The sequence below is a fragment of the Apodemus sylvaticus genome, chromosome 1 (assembly GCF_947179515.1).
Source record: "Apodemus sylvaticus chromosome 1, mApoSyl1.1, whole genome shotgun sequence".
Classification (NCBI taxonomy): Eukaryota; Metazoa; Chordata; class Mammalia; order Rodentia; family Muridae; genus Apodemus; species Apodemus sylvaticus.
The window spans coordinates 185,330,869-185,353,045 of NC_067472.1; the positions used below are offsets into that span (position 1 = coordinate 185,330,869).

The following is a 22,177-nucleotide window of genomic DNA, read 5'->3' on the forward strand; positions in this document are numbered from 1 at the left end:
TACACCGGATTCAAAATTATGCCAATCCCCCTGCCTCGGCAGCTTGAGTGCTGGGATTGCAGTTGTAAGTCACCATGGCCAGCAAAGTTTGGCTTTCTCTGAACTACTTCTCGATCACATGACATTTATTCATCCGTGGCATGCACACTTGTTGAGGCCAGAAGACCATTTCCAGGAGTTGGCTTGCTCCTTCTATCCTGTGGGACCTGGGGATTGAACTCAGGTCTTTGGGCTTGGCAGCAAGCCCAGAACTGCTGAGCCATCTTGTCTGGACAATTCATCCTCCCCAGACCTCCCTAGTTCTGACCATCTCTACTTCACTGTAATGGCAGTATTAATATTAGTATTATCGTTGTTATTTCCCTGTTACTAAAAGCATGGACTTTGACTGATAATGCCCCTGCCTCCCTCTTCCAAGTGCTGCGATGACATGCCTGGTATGTAGTGTTATCACTGACTGCAAGGGACAAAGTGTAGTTTGTCAAAGGAGCCATATGCTTCTCTGTCCCTTGCTCATGGTTCCTTAGCCAGGAATGCTGCCCTATTCTAGAACCTTCCTTAGACACACTCTTACTAATCCCGGCTTCAGGTTGGATATACGTCTGTCTCCCTCCCACCAAGCCCTTCCCGATCAAGGTGCGTTGGGTGACTGAGCTGCATCTGGTCTCTGAGCTTCCGAAGCTCTGGCCGGCCTGGGTGTCACAGCAGGCCTATCAGAGCTGTCACTCCTGCTGCTTTGTGAGAACTAGGAAATCTGAGGCATGGGTTACCTTGGTCATCACTGGGGCCCCAACCCAGGGATTGGCATAGACCAAAAAACAAAACAAAACACACCCCACTCTTACTGAATAAATAAAAGAAGAAAAACTCACAATGCCAAACATGGAGAAACACTGACATTTTCAGTGTCATGAGACAAGCCTACAGTTCCAGGTCCTCAGGAGGCTGAAGCAAGAGCACAGGTGCTACTTCTACTCTCCTGATGTAATTGTCATCTCTGAGGCTTACTGCCTCTGTCTGCTAACCTAGTCCTGGAAGCTTCTAGCTTCCCCGTACAGTCTCATCTAGGCCTAGAATGTTTTCAACCTGAGACTTGCTGCTGGGCAAGCTCACCCTTTCCGGCTCTTTCTGATCTAGGGCTGGCCGATTCAACTCAGCCGTTCTGGCTCAAACTCCTCTCCCAGCTGACTGGTTCAATCTGGCTTCTCGAAGCTTCTGACTGAATCGCTCCTTCTCATTCTCTGGTCCATGCTGTGTCGAGCTTGTTCTCTCTGCAGCCTGCCTCTGCACAACTGTCCCAGTCAAGCTGCTCCCCTACTCTCTCTCCATCTCTGCTCTGCTCACTAACATAGCTTCCCTCTCCTGTCTCGACTCGTGAGAGCTGGGCAGAGCCTGTTCTGTCAAATCTTTCTCTGATTCGTCACTTTGTCTGCCACTCAATTAAACATCACTTTCAAACTTGGGTGCTTCCTTCTACAAACTAACCTTCATGGTTTGGGGTTGTCATGAGTTTTGTGTGTCAACTTGACACAGGCTGGAGTTATCACAAAGAAAGGAATTTAGTTGGGGAAGTGCCTCCATGAGATCCAGCTGTGGGGCATTTTCTCAATTAGTGATCAAGGGGGAGGGCCCCTTGTGAGTGGTACCACCTTTGGGCTGGTGCTCTTGGGTTCTATAAGAGAGCAGGCTGTGCAAGCCAGGGGAAGCAAGCTAGGAAGAAACATCCCTCCATGGCCTCTGCATCAGCTCCTGCTTCCTGACCTGCTTGAGTTCCAGTCCTGACTTCCTTTAGTGATGAACTGCAATGTGGAAGTGTAAGCTCAATAAACCCTTTCCTCCCCAACTTGCTTCTTGGTCATGATGTTTGTGCAGGAATAGAAACCCTAAGACAAATTGGTACCAGCATAGTGGGGTATTCCTGTGACAACCTGACCATGTTTTGGGGAGGACTGTGGAAGGACTTTGGAACCTTGAGCTAGAAAAGCCATTAGAATATTAAGAGCTCAGTGGAAAGTTTTGTAGGAGCTTGGAAGATGTTAAGAACAGTGCAAAAGATGGAGGCCTGGCTTGTGACATTTCAGAGGGAAGATTAAAGACTCTTAAAGTGGCCATGTTTTGATTGTGAAGATTTTGTGGTTTTGGTTAGCTGGGGCTGATGAATCAGCTGTGAGTAACAAGATACCAGAACCACTAAAGCAAAACTTTGTGTTACTGGGACTATTGATGCTGGTTAGCTGGAGCTAAGAAATTAGTGGTGATTAAGAAGAGACCAGCATCACTGAGATGAAATCTTCTTGGAAGTGTTTTCTGAGAGCACAGAGTGTGTTCCAGAGATAGCCACAGTTGTATTTTGTGCTATGTCTGTACTTGCTACTGTGTAAGAGTCACCCAGATGGTACTGGTTTTGAAGGCATGAAGGGATCATGAAGAGCAGCTGAGGCTCTTGGCACAGTGAGAGGCCACGGAAGGCCATTGGTGAAGGTGCAGCCTCAGTTGCAATTGATGGCCCAGGACTTGATGGGGTCATGCATAGGAGCAGAGGCTTGTCACCCTGATGAGAGCCTATGAGAGGCTATTGGTGAAGCCTAATTACAGTGGAAGATAGCAGCGTTTTGGAGATGCCAGTACCATGAGATGACCACCAAGAACAGCAGCAGCAGTGAAGTACAGGCAGCTGGAGCCTAGAAGACAAGCTGTGTGCTACAAAGGGCAGATCTGGAGAAGTGACCCAAGCCCTTGGAGGAGCCCAGAAGATCGTGAGTTGGATCCCAGACATTGAACCATTGGAGTTTGAGTTTTGCTTTTGGTTGTGACTATGCCCTGATGTTTCCCTCTTGAAGGAAGAAAGTATTTTAGTGGAGCCCACAGTTAAAAGACTTTGAATTTTTAAAAGACTTTGAATTTTAAAGATATTGGACATTTTAAGGTGATTGAACTTTTAATATGTAAAGACTGTGGGACTTTTAAAGTAATTTAGATCTTGGGAATGAATAAGAAAGTAAGGGTTGAGGCTTAATAGTAATGTGTTTGTGTGTCAAGTTGACAAGGGGTCAATTGTACTGGCTAGTTTTGTGTGTCAACTTGACACAGGCTGGAGTTATCACAAAGAAAGGAGCTTTAGTTGGGGAAGTGCCTCCATGAGATCCAGCTGTGGGGCATTTTCTCAATTAGTGATCAAGGAGAAGGGCCCTTGTGGGTGGTTCCACCTTTGGGCTGGGTGCTCTTGGGTTCTGTAAGAGAGCAGGCTCAGTAAGCCAGGGGAAGCAAGCCAGTAAGAAACATCCTTCCAGGACTTCTGCATCAGCTCCTGCTTCCTGACCTGCCTGAGTTCCAGTCCTGACTTCCTTTAGTGATGAACTGCAACGTGGAAGTGTAAGCTCAATAAACCCTTTCCTTCCCAACTTGTTTCTTGGTCATGATGTTTGTGCAGGAATAGAAACCCTGACTAAGACAGGGGTTAAAGATGTGTACTAAGGGTGTGTCTGTATGCCAACCGGAGGGATTAAAGATGTGCTCTAAGGGCTGAACCACACCACAACTATTAACAGGTATTTTCAGTAAATAATACAATCTTGGGGTTCACAGTGTGATCAGATATCCTGCAATACAGAAGGATCAACAGTTCAAAGCCAGCTTGGGCAAATTATCAAGACCTCTAAGTTTAAAAAATATGTTTTTTTTAAGAGGGTGGCTGAGAGGGCTCAGGGGTTAAAGGTTCTAGTGACCTGAGTTCAAATCCCAGGACCTGCATGGAGAGAGAACTGAATCCTTCAAATTGTCTTCTGGCCTCCACACAGGTATCACAGCATGCCACTCCCACCCCTAAATAAATAAATAAATAAATAGATAAACTTTAACAATTTTTAAAGACTGGGGCATGGCTCCGCAGTGGAACACCTTTCTAAAATCTATCAGTAGGAGGACTGAAAATACAGGTGCGTGGTAGAGGGTTCACCCAGCATGTGTAAGACCCTGAAAAAAATTACAAACAAAGAGAAGAAAATTAGGTTTTCTGAAAGAATTTGAAGCTGTTGGCTAAAAATTTATTGATTCCTCCATGCATGTATGTCATTTCTCAGGATGCGAGCCTCCCCACCAGGGCCAGGGTGCTAGTCATACTGGTGGGAGGGATAGGTGGTGTGTCCGTCATACTCATTGGTCGTGAGGCACCGTAACATGAAGTGGCCCAGGTCATGCTTGGATATGACCCTCGAGGGCCCTCGTCCATCCAGGGTCACCGTGTAGGCTCCAGTCAGTGGCTGGTCCCCTGTGAGAGAAAGGCATTGGGAATGAATGAATGAACCCGTCATTCTTTCTGGTTTTCATTTCCATCTTTTAAACTTTTTGAGTTTTATATAGGACATGAGTGTGTTCGGTGTGTGTGGCAGGGGGTTGAGTGGGATTGGGGGCGTCTCATATTAGCTCATCAAATAACTTTTTGTTCAGACTGAGGTTTGCGATGTCACCCAGGGTGGCCTCCATCACATGGTCTGGGATGACAGGAATGTATCCCAACGTCTGGCATCTCTTGAGCCTCTTTTTCCTGCCAGCCCAGCTGTACTAATGTGAGGAAGTGCGGGACACAAAGTGAGGCCATATGGAGATGTCCTAGCAAGCGGATTCCTCCGGATTTGTCATCACTACGCTCTGCCACCTTCCAAACGCACAAGGCAAGACTCCCCCATGCAAGAACCACCTTTTGAGTCTTGCTGACTTCTGGTATCAGGAACCAGGGATAACAGACGAGGGTGATTTTAGGGCTGGAGAGATGGCTCAGTGCTAAAAAGCACACACTGGTCTTTCACGGGAATCGAGTTTAGTTCCCAGTACCCATATCAGGCACCCCATGACTGCCTGTAACTCTGAGGCAGTGGTCCTCAACCTTTAGGTCTTGATCCCTTTGACAAACTTCTAACTCCAAAAATACACTTACATTACAATTCACTGTAGCAAGATTACAGTTATCAAGTAGCAATAACAATAATTTTATGGTTGGGGTCATCATGACATGAGGTAGTAGATCACCACCTTAAGGAAGGTTAAAGACCAGTGCTCTAGGGACAAAGAAGTCAACACTTCTAGCCGCCATGGGCTTCTGCACAGACGTGCACATACCCACACATAGACATGTATTCAAAAGTAATAAAAATAAAATTTTTTTGATGAAGGGTTTCTCTGTGTAGCCCTGGCTGTCCTAGAACTCTTGTCTGTAGACCAGGCTGGCCATGAATTCACAGAGATTCACCTGCCTCTGCCTCCTAAGTGCTGGGATTAAAAGCGTGTACCACCACAAGCTGGCTAAGAATAAATTTTAGAAGAATTAGAAGAAATGATGTGACTTTTTTTTTTAACATCTGCATTCTAGGTGATTTGTTTGTTACAGAGAACAGTAAGGAGATCAAACCAACCAGGCCTGGGGCTGGAGAGATGGCTCAGTAGTTAAGAGCATTGGCTGTTCTTCCAGAGGACACGGGTTTGATTCCTGGTACCCACATAGTGATTCGCAACCTGTAACTTCAGCTCTAGGGGATCCAAACCCTCTTCTCCCCTCCTTAGGCACTGCACGCACTTGGTGCATAGACAAAATGCATGCAAAATACCGCACACATAGAATAAAATAAAAATAAAATGGGGGGCTGGAGAGATGGCTCAACGGGTAAGAGCACTGACTGGTCTTCCAAAGGTTATGAGTTCAAATCCCAGCATCCACATGGTGGCTCACAACCATCCATAAAGAGATCTGACACCCTCTTCTGGTGTCTGAAGACCGCTACAGTGTACTTACATATAATAAATAAATCTTAAAAAAAAAAGAATTTCTTTAAAAAGAAATAAATAAAATGGAAACAACAATAAAATCCAGCCAAACACACAAAACCAAACCAGGCGTGGTACTGAACATTTGTAATTGTTGAATTGGGGGAGGGGGATCTCGGGGTTGAAAGTTCAGTGATCCCCAGCTACAAGCTCAAGGGCAGCCTGGGCTACATGAGGAAGAAGGTGAAATAAGGCAGGCGTGGTGGCGCACGCCTGTAATCCCAGCACTTGGGAGGCAGAGGCAGGCGGATTTCTGAGTTCGAGGCCAGCCTGGTCCACAGAGTGAGTTCCAGGACAGCCAGGGCTACACAGAGAAACCCTGTCTCGAAAAAACCAAAAGAAAAAAAAAAAAAGAAAACAACAACAACAACAACAACAACAGGTGAAATAAGGCTAAGAAGGACAGAACGTATTTACGACTTTCCTTTCTGATTTGGATTTGGGGAGCACAGCCTCAAAACCCAGGCCAGCCTAGAACTGGTGACGGTGCTGGCTGGGCTCCCAGACTCTGGAATTAGAGGTGAGCACCACACACTTGCCTTCCACTTTGGAGAAAAGTGGTTTTCAATTATCTTTTTACTTAAAAAATTAAGTTGTTTTACTTTAAAATTAAATTGTTTTATTTACTCGTTGAGAAGGGAGTCACATGCCACAGCTCCTATGTGGAGACCAAAGGACAGCTTTTAGGAGGACTGTTCTCTTCTACCATGTGGGTATCGAGCTCAGGTCCCAGGGCTTGATAGGCGGGAGTCGCTGCCCACTGAGCCATCTTGCCAGCCCACACTTTTCTGTCATATGGATGTGCGCCTCAATACAAGCCCAGTGTTGGCCGTTTTAGAAGAGCCAGGGGAGACTGTGCCAAGCTCTCAGGTGAAGAACATGGTGGTGATAATGCCATCCCCTACCCACTCACCTATGTGGGGGGGCATCACTGCCACGTATTTCAGTCCTGACTCCTGCAGAACCTTATGCATCCGGATGTGGTCATCGGTCACGTCCTGCAGGCGTGGGGGCACCTTGGTAGGGTCCCATAGTAGGAAGGCTGGTGGGGACAGACACAGGGCAGGGTTAGCCTGGGCTGAGCGCAATCATTAGGTGGCTTATTGCCTGTCAGCTGCCAGAGCGCAGGTCACAGCAAGAGAAGCCACACTGTGGGAGAAGATGCCGGACTTCTACCAAGTTGTTCTCCACCCTCCACAGACACACCCTCCACACACTCACAACACATTCAAACCCTGGTATGTGTGGTATGTGTGCACACACATGTACCATGTGTGAAGGGCTCAAGTCCATGTTGGGATCCTTCAAGGGCTCTCCTTTATAATTTTTGAGACAGAGGCTCTCTCTGAACTCAGCAGTTTACCTAGACCACTGACCAGCAAGCCCCAGGGATCTTCCTGTTTCTACCTCCTTAGAGCTGTGATTACAGGAATGACCACACGCGGCTTTTAATGTGTGTGCCGAGGACCCCAATTCGGTCCTTATGATTGCGCTGTAAGCTCTTTGTCAACCGAGTTTTGACAGAGACACTGACTGGTCCAGTAACAACTGAGAATCATGGAGGTGCGGGCAAGGGTGCTGACTTAGCAATTCAGAACACCTTCTGCTCTTACAGAGGATCTGGGGGATACCTAGCCCCCACATGGTGGCTCACAATTGCCTATAACTCCAGTTCCAGGCAGTCTTAGCCACAGTGGCCACCAGGCACAAACATGGTACGGGTACAAACATGCACAAACACAGACTAACAGGTAGGCAATGCACTCATGCATATATAAATAAAATAATTCTTTAAAAATTATTTAATTTATGTGAAAGCTGTATCTGTATGTATCCTGCACGCCAGCAGAGGGCGTAAGATCCCATTACGGATGGTTGTGAGCCACCAAGGGGTTGTGGGAACTGAACTCAGGACCTCTGGAAGAGTGGTCAGTGCTCTTCACCGCTGAGTCATCTCTCTAGCCCCCCAAATACAATAATTTTAACTAAAATAAATAAAAATAGGGCTGCAGAGATGGCTCAGTGATTAAGAGCACTGACTGGTCTTCCAGAGGACCTGGGTTCAATTCCCAGCAACCACATAGCAACTCAGTAACTCTGCAACTCCAAGATCTGATACCTCTGATACCCTCACACAGGCATACACGCAGGCAAAACACCAATGTATACAATACGACTACCACCACCACCACCACCACCAATAACAATAATATAGTATCCATGAAACCTAGCCCTAAACAAAACTTTTTCGGGGTGGAGGAAAAGGAAGTAAAATTAAGTGAACCTTACAATTTCGTTAATGGAAACAAGATATTCATTCTAATCACTAATGGTTGTCTCTAAGACAGAAGAAAAAAAAAACCATCGCAAACAAATCATTCTAAAAATCACAGACTTATGATTATTTTTCTTTGCAAAATGAGCGGGAAATAACCACAAACGAGTTTCTCTCCTGCCCTCCAAGCCTTTGCACCCGCTGTACCAGCTGCCTGGACCATGCACCCCTTCCTCATGCCCCCCTCCCTTCCCAGAAAGACCATCAGTCAGTGGTAACCAGAGAGAACAAGTTGCAGAGACAACCTGGCATTTCACATCTCTCCGCTCTGACTAGTTACAACAGTATACATTCAGGTCACTGGGAAACTTCTAGTGTTGTGGCTTTGAACTAACCAAAACAGGTAATAGCTAGTGTTACGTAAGAGTCCGGAGTTCGCTCTACTTCTCTCCTACTGTGTTGGGAGGATTAAGTGGTTTTCATTCCTAAGCACCTGAAACGCAGTAAGTGCTCAATAGATGCTGTTAGCATTAATTGATATTACTAATTCCTCCCAGATTACTAAGGATTACTTCAGTCCTGTGGATGGAACCTAGGACTTTGTACATGCTAGAAGGGTCTCTACCACTGAGCCACGCCCCCAGCCCCTCACTGGAGGATTCTATCCAGGAGCTCTATCACTGAGCCACGCCCCCAGCCCCTCACTGAGGGGATTCTAGGCAGGGGCTCTATCACTGAGCCACGCCCCCAGCCCCTCACTGGAGGATTCTAGGCAGGGGCTCTATCACTGAGCCACGCCCCCAGCCCCTCACTGGAGGATTCTAGGCAGGGGCTCTACCACTGAGCCACGCCCCCAGCCCCTCACTGAGGGGATTCTGGGCAGGGGCTCTACCACTGAGCCACGCCCCCAGCCCCTCACTGGGGGATTCTAGGCAGGGGCTCTACCACTGAGCCACGCCCCCAGCCCCTCACTGAGGGTGCTGTAGGTAGGGGCTCTACTACTAAGCCACACTTCGGGCCTCCAGGAACTTTTGTTTAATGTCACTTTCTCTCTATACAACTGGGGAAGGCAGCGGGTTGGTGTTTACTAAAGCTGCACCACATTCTTTCTCTGTGAGACGTCTCCCACCTCTTGGCTACGGCTTTCTTCCCAGGCTTGTCCACTGCTGTCCCCGGCATTTCTGCAGTGCCTTTTCTATCTTGGCTCTGCTTATCTGGGATGTCAGTTCAACCACAGATCTGGTTGACACCTCACTTTTATCTGCGAGCCACGCGGGTTGCAGAACCCGGGGCGCACCGCTATGTTCACAGTTGGTGCTCAATGACTGTATGACTCGGGATAGCTTTAAGACCATATTCCAGAGCACTGGGGGCTGCTTGTTTAGTACTCACCCCCTTCCCAGCTCAGCCCCTCTTCCATGACCCCACCACCCACCCGAGGTGCAGGCCACGACCTTGTCCACTCCGTGTGACTTCATGGCCGCCACAATGTTCCGGGTGCCCTCGGACATTACTGTAGTGGGACCTTAGAGGGGACAGAGAGTGGCCGTCACTGGTAGGTGGTGGTGGCGGTGGTGGCAGGGGTGGCAAGGGTGGGGCTGGGGGCGGGGGTGGTGCCGGAGGCCGAGGTGCAGGGAGGGGCCGGGGGCAAAGGGGGGGCTGAGTACTGAGGTCGTTGCCAGTGCCCAGCAGCACGATGACAGCATCCTGCCCAGCCACAGTCTTGTCCACGTCGGCTGCCTGCCGAACATCCCCCACCACCACGTGGGCTGGCTGGGGCCCCTCTGACGGCAGCCTGCTGGAGTCTCGAACCAGCACCGTCACCTCGTAACCTGTGGACAAAGAGGAATAGAAAGACGGGTCAGCGGGCTGGAGGGTGACTGTTCAGGACCCTACAGAGTGTTGTGAACCCTGAAGCCTATTTTCTTCCCAGCGTTCTCCATGCCCAGCGTATTCTTGGGCAATGGTCCTCAAGCTGGTAAATTAACAGTTGATAGCTAGATAGCTCTTTAAGCAATGCAATAACTTCGTGTGGCTCACAAATTATCTGAATGTAGGTCTCCATGAAACTATCCCTGATTATCCCTCCTCACCCTCCAGGAGGGAAATGGTTAACTCCTGGCATAGCACCTGCTCTATATTCCCCCATCAGTGGTCCTGGAGGAAAGGGAGGAACCAAACTCTCAAACACTGAATGAAGCTGGGATTAGTTCCCACCCTCAGCCCAGGGCATCTCTAGTGTGTTCACTAAAGATAAAAACTTTTGTGGCTTCAAAGGCCAGTGACTCAGCTACTCAGAAAGTGGAGGTATGGGGAGGACTGAACCTTCTGGGCAATTAGTGAGACTCTGTCTCAAAGAAAACTTTGAAAGATTGGGAGAGGCAGGAGGTGTGGCTCAGTGGTAGAGCCCCTGTCTAGAATCCCCCAGTGAGGGGCTGGGGGCGTGGCTCAGTGGTAGAGCCCCTGCCTAGAATCCCCAGTGAGGGGCTGGGGGCGTGGCTCAGTGGTAGAGCCCCTGCCTAGAATCCCCCAGTGAGGGGCTGGGGGCGTGGCTCAGTGGTAGAGCCCCTGCCTAGAATCCCCCAGTGAGGGGCTGGGGGCGTGGCTCAGTGGTAGAGCCCCTGCCTAGAATTTCCCAATGAGGGGCTGGGGGCGTGGCTCAGTGTTAGAGCCCCTGCCAAGAATCCCCCAGTGAGGGGCTGGGGGCGTGGCTCAGTGTTAGAGCCCCTGCCAAGAATCCCCCAATGAGGGGATGGGGGCGTGGCTCAGTGTTAGAGCCCCTGCCAAGAATCCCCCAATGAGGGGATGGGGGCGTGGCTCAGTGTTAGAGCCCCTGCCAAGAATCCCCCAGTGAGGGGCTGGGGGCGTGGCTCAGTGGAGCCCCTGCCTAGAATGCCCCAGAGTGTTTGTCTAGCATAAATGAGGCCTTGGGTTTCACCCCTTAACTTGAAAAAAAAATATTGATGACAAACAATTAAAAGTCATCAAATAAATAAAAACTTTGCAGTCACTGTTGGCACCTGTCACAGGGATTTATTTGTCTCTTAGTCAGTGAAGGTGATACAGAAAAAGCAAAAATAGAAGAGTCTCCATCTCTGGATAGCCTGCACCAACTTCACACACAGATGATGGGAGATTTTACATTTGATACAACGATGCTGCTGCTGCTGCTGCTGCTGCTAAATAACCTTTGGGGGAAGCAGGAACGGAACCTAGGGAGTCTAGGGCACTGAATGTAAAAGACTCAAGTGGGATCCCTATCTGAGAAAATACACAAAATTTAACCCAAGGGCCGGAGAGGTGGCTCAGCCAGTAAGGGTGACTGCTGCCAAGCCTGAGCATTTGAGTTCGATCCCTGGGATCCACACGGTAGAGGGAGAGAACCAATGCCCTCAAGCTTTTCTTCTGACCTCTAGGCTCACAACATACACAATAAAAATGTCAAAAGTTGGTTTTTTTTAAAAAAATTAACCCAAATGGTCAAAGATATAAACAAGTATAAGAGAAGACTATCAATTATTGGAAGAAAATATAAGAACACATCTTGATGGCCACGTGTTAGAAGGTGGGTTCTTAGCTATGACTTCAGAAGCACAAGACAAAGCAAAACCAAGTGATGGGGGCTTCATCCAAATTGAAAACCTCGCATGTCCACATGGGTGTGAGAGCACGCCGGCCTTTACTCCCAGCTGTTGGAATTCAGTACGTCTGTGGCCAGTCTGGTCTAAATAGCGAAACCTTGTTTCAAAAAACCCCAAACTAGCAAACTTTTGGTGCTTCAAAGGACTCCAATATGCATAAATAAAGGGCAGAGCTGCGGAAGAGGTGTTTGATGCACCAGCGTGGATTCTACATCCAGGTTTCATGGGAAAAGTCAGGAGAGAGAGAGAGAGAGAGAGAGAGAGAGAGAGAGAGAGAGAGAGAGAGAGAGAGAGAGAGAGAGAGAGAGAGGAGGGAAAGGGGTGGATCTGACCGCCAAACACCGTGGTACTGGAAAAGAACAGTGGTGGTGCACACTTGTAATCTCAGTGCTCCCTCCAGGTGGTGGTGGCGCACGCCTTTAATCTCAGAACTTGGGAGGCAGAGGCAGGTGGATTTCTGAGTTTGAGGCCAGCCTAGTCTACAGAGTGAGTTCCAGGACAGCCAGGGCTACACAGAGAAATCCTGCCTTCAAAAACAAACAAACAAACAAACAAACAAACAAACAAACAATCTCCTCAGTGCTCTGAGGCAGAGTCAGGAGGATCCCAGGGGCTTGCTGGTCAGTCAGCCTAGCCTGCTCTGAGTCACCTGTCCCAGTGAGAACCTGCCTAAAGAACAGAAAACGAAAGCCAAAGACCTGTTCGATGGCTCTAGAAGAATGATAGGCCTCCGCCCAAATATGCACCCTCCCCCACCCTCACTTGACCACGTTCCCCTCCACAGAAGTAAAAAGAAACATGGTAGCACACGCCTGTATTCCCAGAATACTGGCAGCAAAGGAAGGAGAATCAGGAGTTCCAGGACAACCTTTGCTACATAGTAAACTGAGGTCACTTAGCAGAGACCACATCTCAAAAAAAAAAAAGGAGGAGGAGGAGGAGGAGAAGAAGAAGAAGAGGAAGAAGAAGAAGAAGAAGAAGAAGAGGAAGAAGAGGAAGGAGAAGAGGAAGAGGAGGAGGAGGAGGAGGAGGAGGACGAGGAGGAGGAGGAGGAGGAGGAGGATAGAGGCATTGAAGATCCAACAGAGATACCCAGGACCAGCCTGGAAGTTGTCCTCTGACCTCCACCAGTACACACACACAATAAACGAATAAAATCTAATTAAAAAAAAAAAAGAATGAAGAGTGTGGCGGTGTAGTCCTACCACATGGGAGGCAAGAGGGTTATCTCAAATTAGATACAGAGCTACAGAGCAAGACTTGTTACCTGTCACAATGCCTATAATTCCAACAACTACGAGGAAGATGCAGGAGGTCAGGAGTTCAAGGCCAGCCTGAGCTAAGTGAGACCTGAATTTAAAAAAAAAAACAAAAAACCAAAGCCAATCCACTGGCCAAACAAACAACTTACATGTAAGATGCCACTTCACACCTATCAAGATGGTGCAGTGAGAAAGCCGGGAGCCAGGGCTGGCACGCCGGTGGGGAGGAACCCCTCCCACGCAGTGCTCAGTGGAACCCCGAACGATGGACCACATCTGGCAGTTTTTTTCTTTTCTTGTTTTTTAAGATTTACTTAATGGCCGGGCGGTGGTGGCGCACGCCTGTAATCCCAGCACTCTGGGAGGCAGAGGCAGGAGGATTTCTGAGTTCGAGGCCAGCCTGGTCTACAGAGTGAGTTCCAGGACAACAGAGAAACCCTGTCTCGAAAAATGTACAAATCAAAAAAAAAAAAAAAGATTTACTTATTTATATAAGTACACTGTCACTCTCTTCAGACACCAGAAGAAGGCATCAGATCTCATTACAGAAGGTTGTGAGCCACCATGTGGTTGCTGGGAATTGAACTGAGGACCTCTGGAAGAGCTGTCCGTGCTCTGAACGGCTCAGCGGTCTCTCTAGCCCTCTTTTCTTTTTCTCGTTTTTAAATGATTTATTTTTATTTTATCTGCACTGGAGTTTTGGACAGACAGTTGTGAGTTGCCATGTGGATGCTGGGAATTGAACTCTGGTCCTCTGGAAGAGCAGTCAGTGCTTTCAAAGGCTGAGCTCAGTTTCCCTCTGGCAGTTTTTCAAAAGATTACACGCAGCCTGATTACGTAACCAGATAACAGACTGAAGGCAGCGAAAACATGTTTTCACCCCAAAATTCTTACATATACACGGTACTATCAGCTTTCATAACGCGTGCCAACTGTTTTGGTTTGTTTTGCTTTTGGTTTTTTTGAGATAGGGTTTCTCTGTGTAGCCCTGGCTATCCTGGAACTCACTCTGTAGACCAGGCTGGCCTCGAACTCAGAAATCTGCCTTTGTAATCTCAGTGGTTAGGAAGCTGAGGCAGAATGAGCAGGAGTTCAAAGCCAGTCTGGGTTAGGGAGTGAGACCTTGCCTTAAAAACAAACAAACCAGGGCCTGCAGAGATGGTTAAGCGCACTTGCTGATCTTGTAGAGGACCCAGGTCTGAGTCTCAGCACCCACAGGTGCTCATAACTGTCTGTAACTCCACCCCCAGGGGAGCTGATGCCTTCTGATCTCCGTGGGCACCCGGTGTGTGTATAGGTGGACAAAATATCCATACATATTAAGATAGAATTTTTAAAGAATATTTTAATTAATTATTTAATCTTTTGGAAGGGGGAATGTGTGTGGGGAGGTTCTGATAGGGTCTCTTTATTTAGCCCTGGCTGTTCTGGAACTCTTTATGTAGACCAGGCTGGCCTTGAACTCACAGAGCTCTGCCTGTCTCTGCCTCTGCGCCACCATGATTATCCTTAATTTTTTTTTTTCTTTTTAAGGTTTAGAAGCTCACAGGGAAGCAAATAAACTATGCATAGTGAGTCGGCTCAGTGGTTAAGAGCACTGGCTACTCTTCCATAAGTGAGCCGGATTCAGTACCCGAGCCAGGGACTGTAACTGTAACTAACTCCAGCATCAGGGGTCTGATACCTCTGACACCCGTCAATCACCTGCATAACCCATACACAGACTCAATGTACATGGTTCAAAATACTACAAAGAAATATTAGAATGACACAAGCTAAAAAAAAAAAAAGAACATTAAAGAAAGCCTAAGAACGGGCTGAAGAAAGAGATGGCTCAGTGGTTAAGAGCACTGACTGCTCTTCCAAAGGTCCTGAGTTCAAATCTCAGCAAACACATGGTGGCTCACAACCATCCGTAATGAAGTCTGACTCCTTCTTCTGGTGTGTCTAAAGACAGCTACAGTGTACTCACATATAATAATAAATAAACTTTTTTTTTCTTTTTTAAAAAAGCCTAAGAAACTAAAAATATAAAAATAAAAAAAACGTATAGAATCTCGGCTGCAAGGCGCTAGTTTTGAATCCCGCATAGAAAAACCAAAACCATACCATCAACAAGAAAAGTGCATAAAAGGGTTGGAGAGATGGCTCAGCGGTTAAGGGCACTGACTGCTCTTCCAAAGGTCCTGAGTTCAATTCCCAGCAACCACATGGTGGCTCACAACCATCTGTAAAGATGCCCTCTTCTGGTGTGTCTGGAAACAGCTACAATGTACTCATATAAATAAAATAATTTTAATAAAAAAAAGTGCATAAAAACCAACCTGTACTAAAACAAATGAATCCAAAGTCCTGGTCCTGAAAAGCAATGAAAGTTTGCTATGGTGATTATGCCTTTTCTATTTATATTTAATTTCTTTTGAGATAGGGCTTTATGTATCCCAACCTGGCCTTGAACTCACCGTAGAGGTGAGGGTGATGTGTCTGTGTCACCAGATCCCACAGCCAGAGTGCTGGGGTTATAGGTTTTAATCTCCATGTTCAGTTTTAACTCCTTTTAAAAAAAGATTTATTCATTTATTTTATGTAGATGAGCATGCTGTTGTGAGGCACCACGTGATTGCTGGGATTTGAACTCAGGACCCCCAGAAGAGCAGCCAGTGTTCTTAAACGCTGAGCCATCTCTCCAGCCCTTACCTCATTTAAAAACATTTTATTTACTTAAATTTTTGTTTGTTGTTAATTATGGGCTTGTGTCTGTGCATTTGAGGGTAGGTGTGTGTCTGTGCATTTGAGGGCAGTTGTCCATGGAGGCCAAAAGGTGCTGGAGTTGTCTGAGGTAGGTGCTGGGACCCCAGTTAATTTATTAACTTATTATTATTATTTTTATCATTGCCATTGTTGTTATTTTAAGACAGGATCTCACTTTGTAGACTGGAACTCACTTTGTAGACCAGGCTGGCCTCGAACTCAGAAATCTGCCTGCCTCTGCCTCCCAGAGTGCTGGGATTACAGGCGTGCGCCACCACCACCCGGCTAGCAATGACTTTTTAATTAATTTAATTTTTTTGTGTGAACTCACCGGAGACCTCTTTTTCATTCCCTGCCTGGGTCCTCCCCGGACTCCAGAGCCCTGCCCTGCCCCCTCCAAACCCAGTCTAGACAGTGGCATCTCCTTACCCAGGTCCGTCCTGGTCCCTCCATACCTTGCAGTAAACTCACATCGCTCAGGACAGCCTTTCTGGGCCCCCCTGGCTCTGGCTTCTCCTCCCAGACGCCATCTCTCTCCTACCTACTGTGTGCAGTCTGCACCGGGCCCCTTCACCCTCCTTCCCCAGATCTCTATTTCTCTGCTCCATCAGGACTCTCTGCTGACCTAGGAATAAGCCATTGCCCCGGGAGTCCGGGGTCTCCCATTTGCTTCCGGTCTCCCTCACACCTCACAGACACAAGCTCGCGCTCCCTGCCCCCATGTACCTGACTTTCAAGATGGCCCTTGGCTACTGAATGAGGAGCCTCGCCAATTCATCTGTTGCCTGGCCTAGACAGCGCGCGGCTTCTGATGATCAGCCTTAATGCCAGCACTCAGGAGGCAGAGGTCAGCGGGTCTCTGAGTTCAAACCCAGTTCAAAGTTTAGTTCCGGGCCTGGCAGGACTACTCAGGGAGACCTTGTCTCAAACGAGGCAAAATAAACAAAAAACCAAGCAAAATATACAATTCACGCTAAAATTAAAAGGGCCCCGTGTAGAGGCCGAAGAGGCGATGGCTCAGCTGTGAAGATCACTTGCTCTCTTGGAAGATCTGGTGTCCATCCCGGGACCCACAGGGTGGCTTAAACCGTCTACACCTCCAGTTTTCAGGGGCCTGGCCTCCTCGTCTGGCTTCCATGGCCACCAGGCACAAAAGTGGCACACAGACAGAACATACATTAAAAAAGGATAGTAAATAAAACAAAAAAATAAAAAATAAAAAGCAGCAAGAAGCACGCATTCAGATCTTATCCTTCAAAGACAACTTCTGTGAGATGATTAAAATACGGGCTTTTATCTTTTGCATTTATCTTCCTTATTCATTAAATATTTAACATTTATGTCTTACCATGCGTGCATCTGTAAATTGTGTATGGACAACTTGTGGGAGTCACTGGTCTTTTCCTACCCCTGTGGATCCCAGGGATCGAACTCAGGTCATCAGGTTTGGCAGCAAGTGACTTTACCCAGCAGGCCACCTTGCTGGCCCTAAAATGTGTGGTGATTTTTTTTTTCTTTAACAATATCATTTGTTACTGACATTTTTTTCGGTTTTTGTATTTATTTATTTGCCAGGGTGTCAGGCTGTACCCTGAACTATCATGGAATTCACAATGTAGCTCAGGCTGGCCTTAAACCCTGTGATGCTCCTGCTGTCTGCCTCCTAAGTGCTGGGAATACAGGTGTCAAACATCTGCTCAGGCTTCTGTTAAGCTTTTATTTTTATTTTTTTATTTTGTTTTTTTTTTTTGAGACAGGGTTTCTCTGTGTAACCCTGGTTGTCCTGGAATTCACCCTGTAGACCAAGATGGCCTCAAACTCAGAAATCTGCCTGCCTCTGCTTCCCAAGTGCTGTGATCAAAGGCGTGCACCACCACTGCCGAGCAAGATTTATTTTTAAATAAACTCAGCTATGGAGAAGTCGCAAGAGTCTCTCAACCTGCTTCCTCTTTTTAGGTATATACATAGTATACGATATGTAGAATTTATGTATTTGCATAAAAATTCATACATGTAAAAACCTGTCTTTCTGTTTCTCTTTCTATTTGAGAACAGAAAAGCTTTTCTTTTCCTTTCTTCCTTTTTTAATTTTGGAGACAAAGTATTACACAAAACAGGCTGACCTTGAACTATGTTTCCCAGACCTGGCTGCAAGCTGGCCTTTCACTCTCTTGAGTGTTGGGAATATAGGATTTTCTCATCATTTCTACAAGCTTTTTCAAGAGTTTAAAAAAAATATCTTAACACTCAATACAAAATTTCACTGCCTGACTCGGTACACATAAATCCATATATCAAACCAACATCTGGCAAGCTTTAACCATTCTGGCAAGAATGCAGATGATACTCATACTGAAACAGTGGACCCCCCCACCCCAAAATTGCAACTTCCCCAAATGTCGTCTAATGCTGGCAGGAGAAGGAGGCTTGAGGCCTGTGCCAACCAGAAGAGGAAGAGATTTCATGGTTCTGACAACTTCTCAGACCACCTTGGAGGACACAGGGGACAACAAGATGATGCCAGTGACGACCACACCTTGACCGAGAGGGACTGCTGACATATGGGCACCTCTTGCCTTCTATTTAAACTTCTACCTTTTGTCGAGACCTTGAAAGATGAGTCTGATAGCGAGGAGCTTCCCAACATGCCTGCATTAAATTTATCTCCATTTTCTGCGTTCATTATTAATTGTTCCCACTAATTGTCCTACTGAGGACCAAGGCTCAGACTCTAGGGACTCCCACAGCAACTTGATACATTTTGATCCTTTGTGACCAAGTTAAAACAGTCCAGAACTCACACTGACTGATCCCTAGTTTGAAAAGTCCTAAATTGTAACAATTTGACAGAATAGCTATTTTTATCGTACCTGCTTTGAAGAAAGGGAATCGGAGGCAGGTTTAGGTAACTAGCCATGAGCACACAGTGGGCAGAGAAAACCAGAGCTACATCCAAGCCTGGGCTATCATCTTTATATCTGAGTTCTGTGGGCCAAGGAGTATAAGTACCCACTGTATGTAAGCCTTGGTTTTAAGCACTTTCTATATTGTAAGTCATTTAATCAGGGTCCCAAGGCAATCCTGTTTACCCCCCTCTTTTGAGACAAGGTTTCTCTGTGTATCACTGGCTGTCCTGGAACTCTGTAGACCAGGCTGTCCTGGAACTCACAGAGACTCACCTGCCTCTGCCTCCCAAGTGCTGAGATTCAACACTTGCACCACCGCAGCCCAGCTAGCAACCTCTGTTTATCTGTTACTCTTATTTTTGTGTGTGCATATATGGAAGTCAGAGGTCAAGTTTTTCTGAATTGGTTCTCTCTTCCTAGGGATTCAATTCAGGTTGTCAGATACCTTTACCCACTGACCCACCTGCCTAGCTCACAACTATTGCTTCAATATTGTTCTTCTTTTCTCTTTCTTTTATTTAGTTTACAGATATTTACGTCTCTAACTGTAGACGACAAAGCATTTGGCCACATCACTGTGGTATATAATAGACCTGGCTGCTTAAATGTGTAGGATGAACCTAGAGTCTATGTTTGTCAGACCCTTGGTCCTACAAAAGGACACTGAGGGACTAAAACCCAAGCCCTTCCTACCTACTTGTTTTCCTTGGGCAGCGAGACTCACTGAGCCACGCCCCCTCAAGCCTCTCTCACAGGTGGAGTCCAGGCCGGCTCCCATCTCTGAGAGCTGTATCTTCCCCTGATACCTTCCTGCCTCTTATGTTTCTTTTCTTTCTTTCTCTCTTTCTTTCTTTTTTTCCTCTTCCTGTTTCTGACAGTTTTTTTTTTTCTGAGCCACAGGGAGAAAACGGCCCGGCCTCCCGGAATTCCTGCGTGCAATCCCGCCTGTGACCAGCAGGGTGAGCCATCGGTAAACAGTGGTATTGGGGATTAGGGTTTTAACAGGATACTCCACCAATTCATGGTGACACAGCACTTCTCCCTAGAAATGATGCATCAGCAGCTTGCTTTTGCTGTTGTTTTGACATAGGGTCTAAGGTTGCCCACGATGGTCTTGAAGTTGCTGTGTAGCCAAGGATGTGTTTGAGCTCCTGAGTTGCCTACCTCTGCCTCTCCAGTGGTGGGGGAAATTACAGGTCTACACCACCACTGCCAGCCTGTAGTTTGGTTTTCACTGGGAGACCCAGGGCTCTCTCCTTTGTGGTGAATTAAGACCCTCACTAAGTTCCTGGGGGAAAGGATAGCCCATGTGGGGGGGGGGGGGGAGGGAGGAAATGGAATTTATAGAAAACGCCTCACCCAAAGCAGGCGCTGTGCTGGGAACCAGTATGGACGGGGCTCCTGGTGGCCGCCACCCTTTTGGGGCACTTTGATAGTCAGTATCTTAAGAATCGCCAAGGCTAGCAAGGGTGTGGCCCTTTATCTGGAACTTTCAGGCCTGGTCTAGAGTTAACGTTTAGACTGAGGAGTCCGGGCTGCTGGGGACCCTGCGCCCTCCCCTTGAGCAGCCTCAAAGCTTTAGCTCAATGTCCTTCCCAGGACTGCAGTTCGTAGACTGCCCCTCTCTTCTGGTGTGATCCCTTCCATTCTCTTCGAAGTAACTTGTTGCCTAACCTTTTCGAGTTTCTGTTCCAGGGACCAAACTATGAGCCTGCGGATGGTTTTTTAGTGCTTAAGAACACGAAGTTCAAATCCCAGCACAGCCAAGTACCAGGCAAATCCTCTCCGCCTCAGTTTTCTTATATGTCAAGTGGGGTAACACACTAGTACCCATTCCCAATGAGGGTCACCAGGATTTTAACACGTGTAGGGAGATGGCCCGGCTGGATGGATGCCTCGAAAACCCTTTCTGGGTGTGCTAACTAGGACCACCACGACTGTCACACGTTTCATAAGAGACCCTGGTTGGCATGTAACTCAGAGGAGTCCTCCAGGTTCCCACGATTAATTCCTTTATGCCTGGGACTCCCATAAAGCTGAATCAAACAGTCCTCCATTTCTGCCCCGCGACCACTTGCTGGCCCGCAGGCCGGGGCACACACCGCCCTGTGGGGTCTCCGCCCGGCCCCAGGACGACCTTTCCCAGAGCTCCGCCCGGGGTTCAGGACTTCCCCCCACCCGCCCCGGCTCCTGCCTGCTTGCACCGCCTGCGCCAGGGTGGTGAGCCCGGTCCTGCCGGTGGCACCGAAGATCGCGATCTTCTTGACAGTCATGTCGCGGGGTCCAGGGCCCGAAAAGCTGAGAACTCCGAGGACGCGCGGGAACCCAGTGGCTGCGAGGTGGCGCGCTGCGGGTCCTCCTCCACACCGAAGGAGGGGGCGGGACCAGACAAGGTTCCAGCCTCGGCTTGGCCTCCCTAATTTGGGTTCAAAGGGCGGGACGGAGGCGACCACGCCTCCCGCTGGGAAGGGCGTGAGTGGGTGGAGCAAGAGTCAAATGGCATTTCCAGACCCCCTTCTCCGATAGGCGCTTAGAAGTAGAAGCCACGCCCCTTCTAGGGCAGGGAGTGGGCGGTGCTAAGGCCGTTTGTCACTCAGCGCTCAGCCTACTAGAGACAGCCACCCTTAGTGGGCGGGGCTGAACGGGGCGGGGCCGGCCGGAGCATTACGCCCACCGCGCTCTCCTTGCTCACGCCCCCTGAGAGACACTGAGGTGGTACTCTCCTGCCAACAAGCAAGAGGTGTGTGTGGGGTGATTCTGTGCCTGTGTGACCCTCAGGGATCGCAAGGGACAGCATGGTTGTGGGCGACACCCTGTTTCGTCCCTTGTGTTGCAATGTGAGTTGTGTATAGAAATCATTGATGTTATTATTTGGCGTCCGTGGGGTGATCCTGTGAGGGGTACCCAGCCTGTGTGATAAGGTCTGAGTGTGAGGTGTGTGTGAGGTATGCTGTAATGGAGTGTGATACTTGCGGATTGGGAAGGTTTGGGACGCCACATGGGTGTGTGATAATATGATTCCATTTATGTTGTAGCTGTGTGTGACATTTACTGAGATTCTTTTTGTGTCTTGTTGAGGCTCTGATGTATGGGTGTGTAGCAACACAGGGCGTGTCATCTTTTGTGCCTAGGCGACTGGTGTGACATTTTAAGCGTGTGAGACTATGCGATTGTGAAGTTTGTGTTGTGTGAGCGTAGACACTCTGTGACACGTTGGAGGTGTGCGACATGTGTGACTGTATGTGCCATTGGTGGTGGTGGCTGTATGTGAGTGTGTCACAGTGTGGTCGTGCAGAGCACTATTCCGTCCTGGGACACTGTTCAAGGGACTTCATGTGACCCTTATTGTGGTGGTGGCTGTATCTGAGTTGTCAATGAGTTAATAGCGCCCTGCAGGGCACTATTTGCTGTATTGGTGACTACATGTGACATTATTGGCGATATCTGAGTGTCACTGTTAGTGGTGGCTATATCTGAGTGTGTCACAGTGAATGACCCTGCAGGGCACATTCCAGAGAGGAACAC

General features: G+C 48.0%; 1 protein-coding gene across 1 annotated transcript; it reads right to left on the reverse strand.

Moving 5' to 3' along the window:
• Positions 1-4,003: 4,003 nt before the first annotated feature.
• On the reverse strand, positions 4,004-21,057 carry Blvrb (biliverdin reductase B). Its single transcript, XM_052168258.1, has 5 exons — positions 20,847-21,057; positions 9,760-9,924; positions 9,528-9,617; positions 6,731-6,859; positions 4,004-4,267 (listed from the first exon to the last, which is right to left on the reverse strand). The coding sequence occupies exons 1-5, from the start codon at positions 20,923-20,925 to the stop codon at positions 4,110-4,112; spliced, it is 621 nt and encodes a 206-aa protein (XP_052024218.1). The 5' UTR covers positions 20,926-21,057; the 3' UTR covers positions 4,004-4,109.
• Between the last annotated feature and the right edge of the window lie 1,120 nt (positions 21,058-22,177).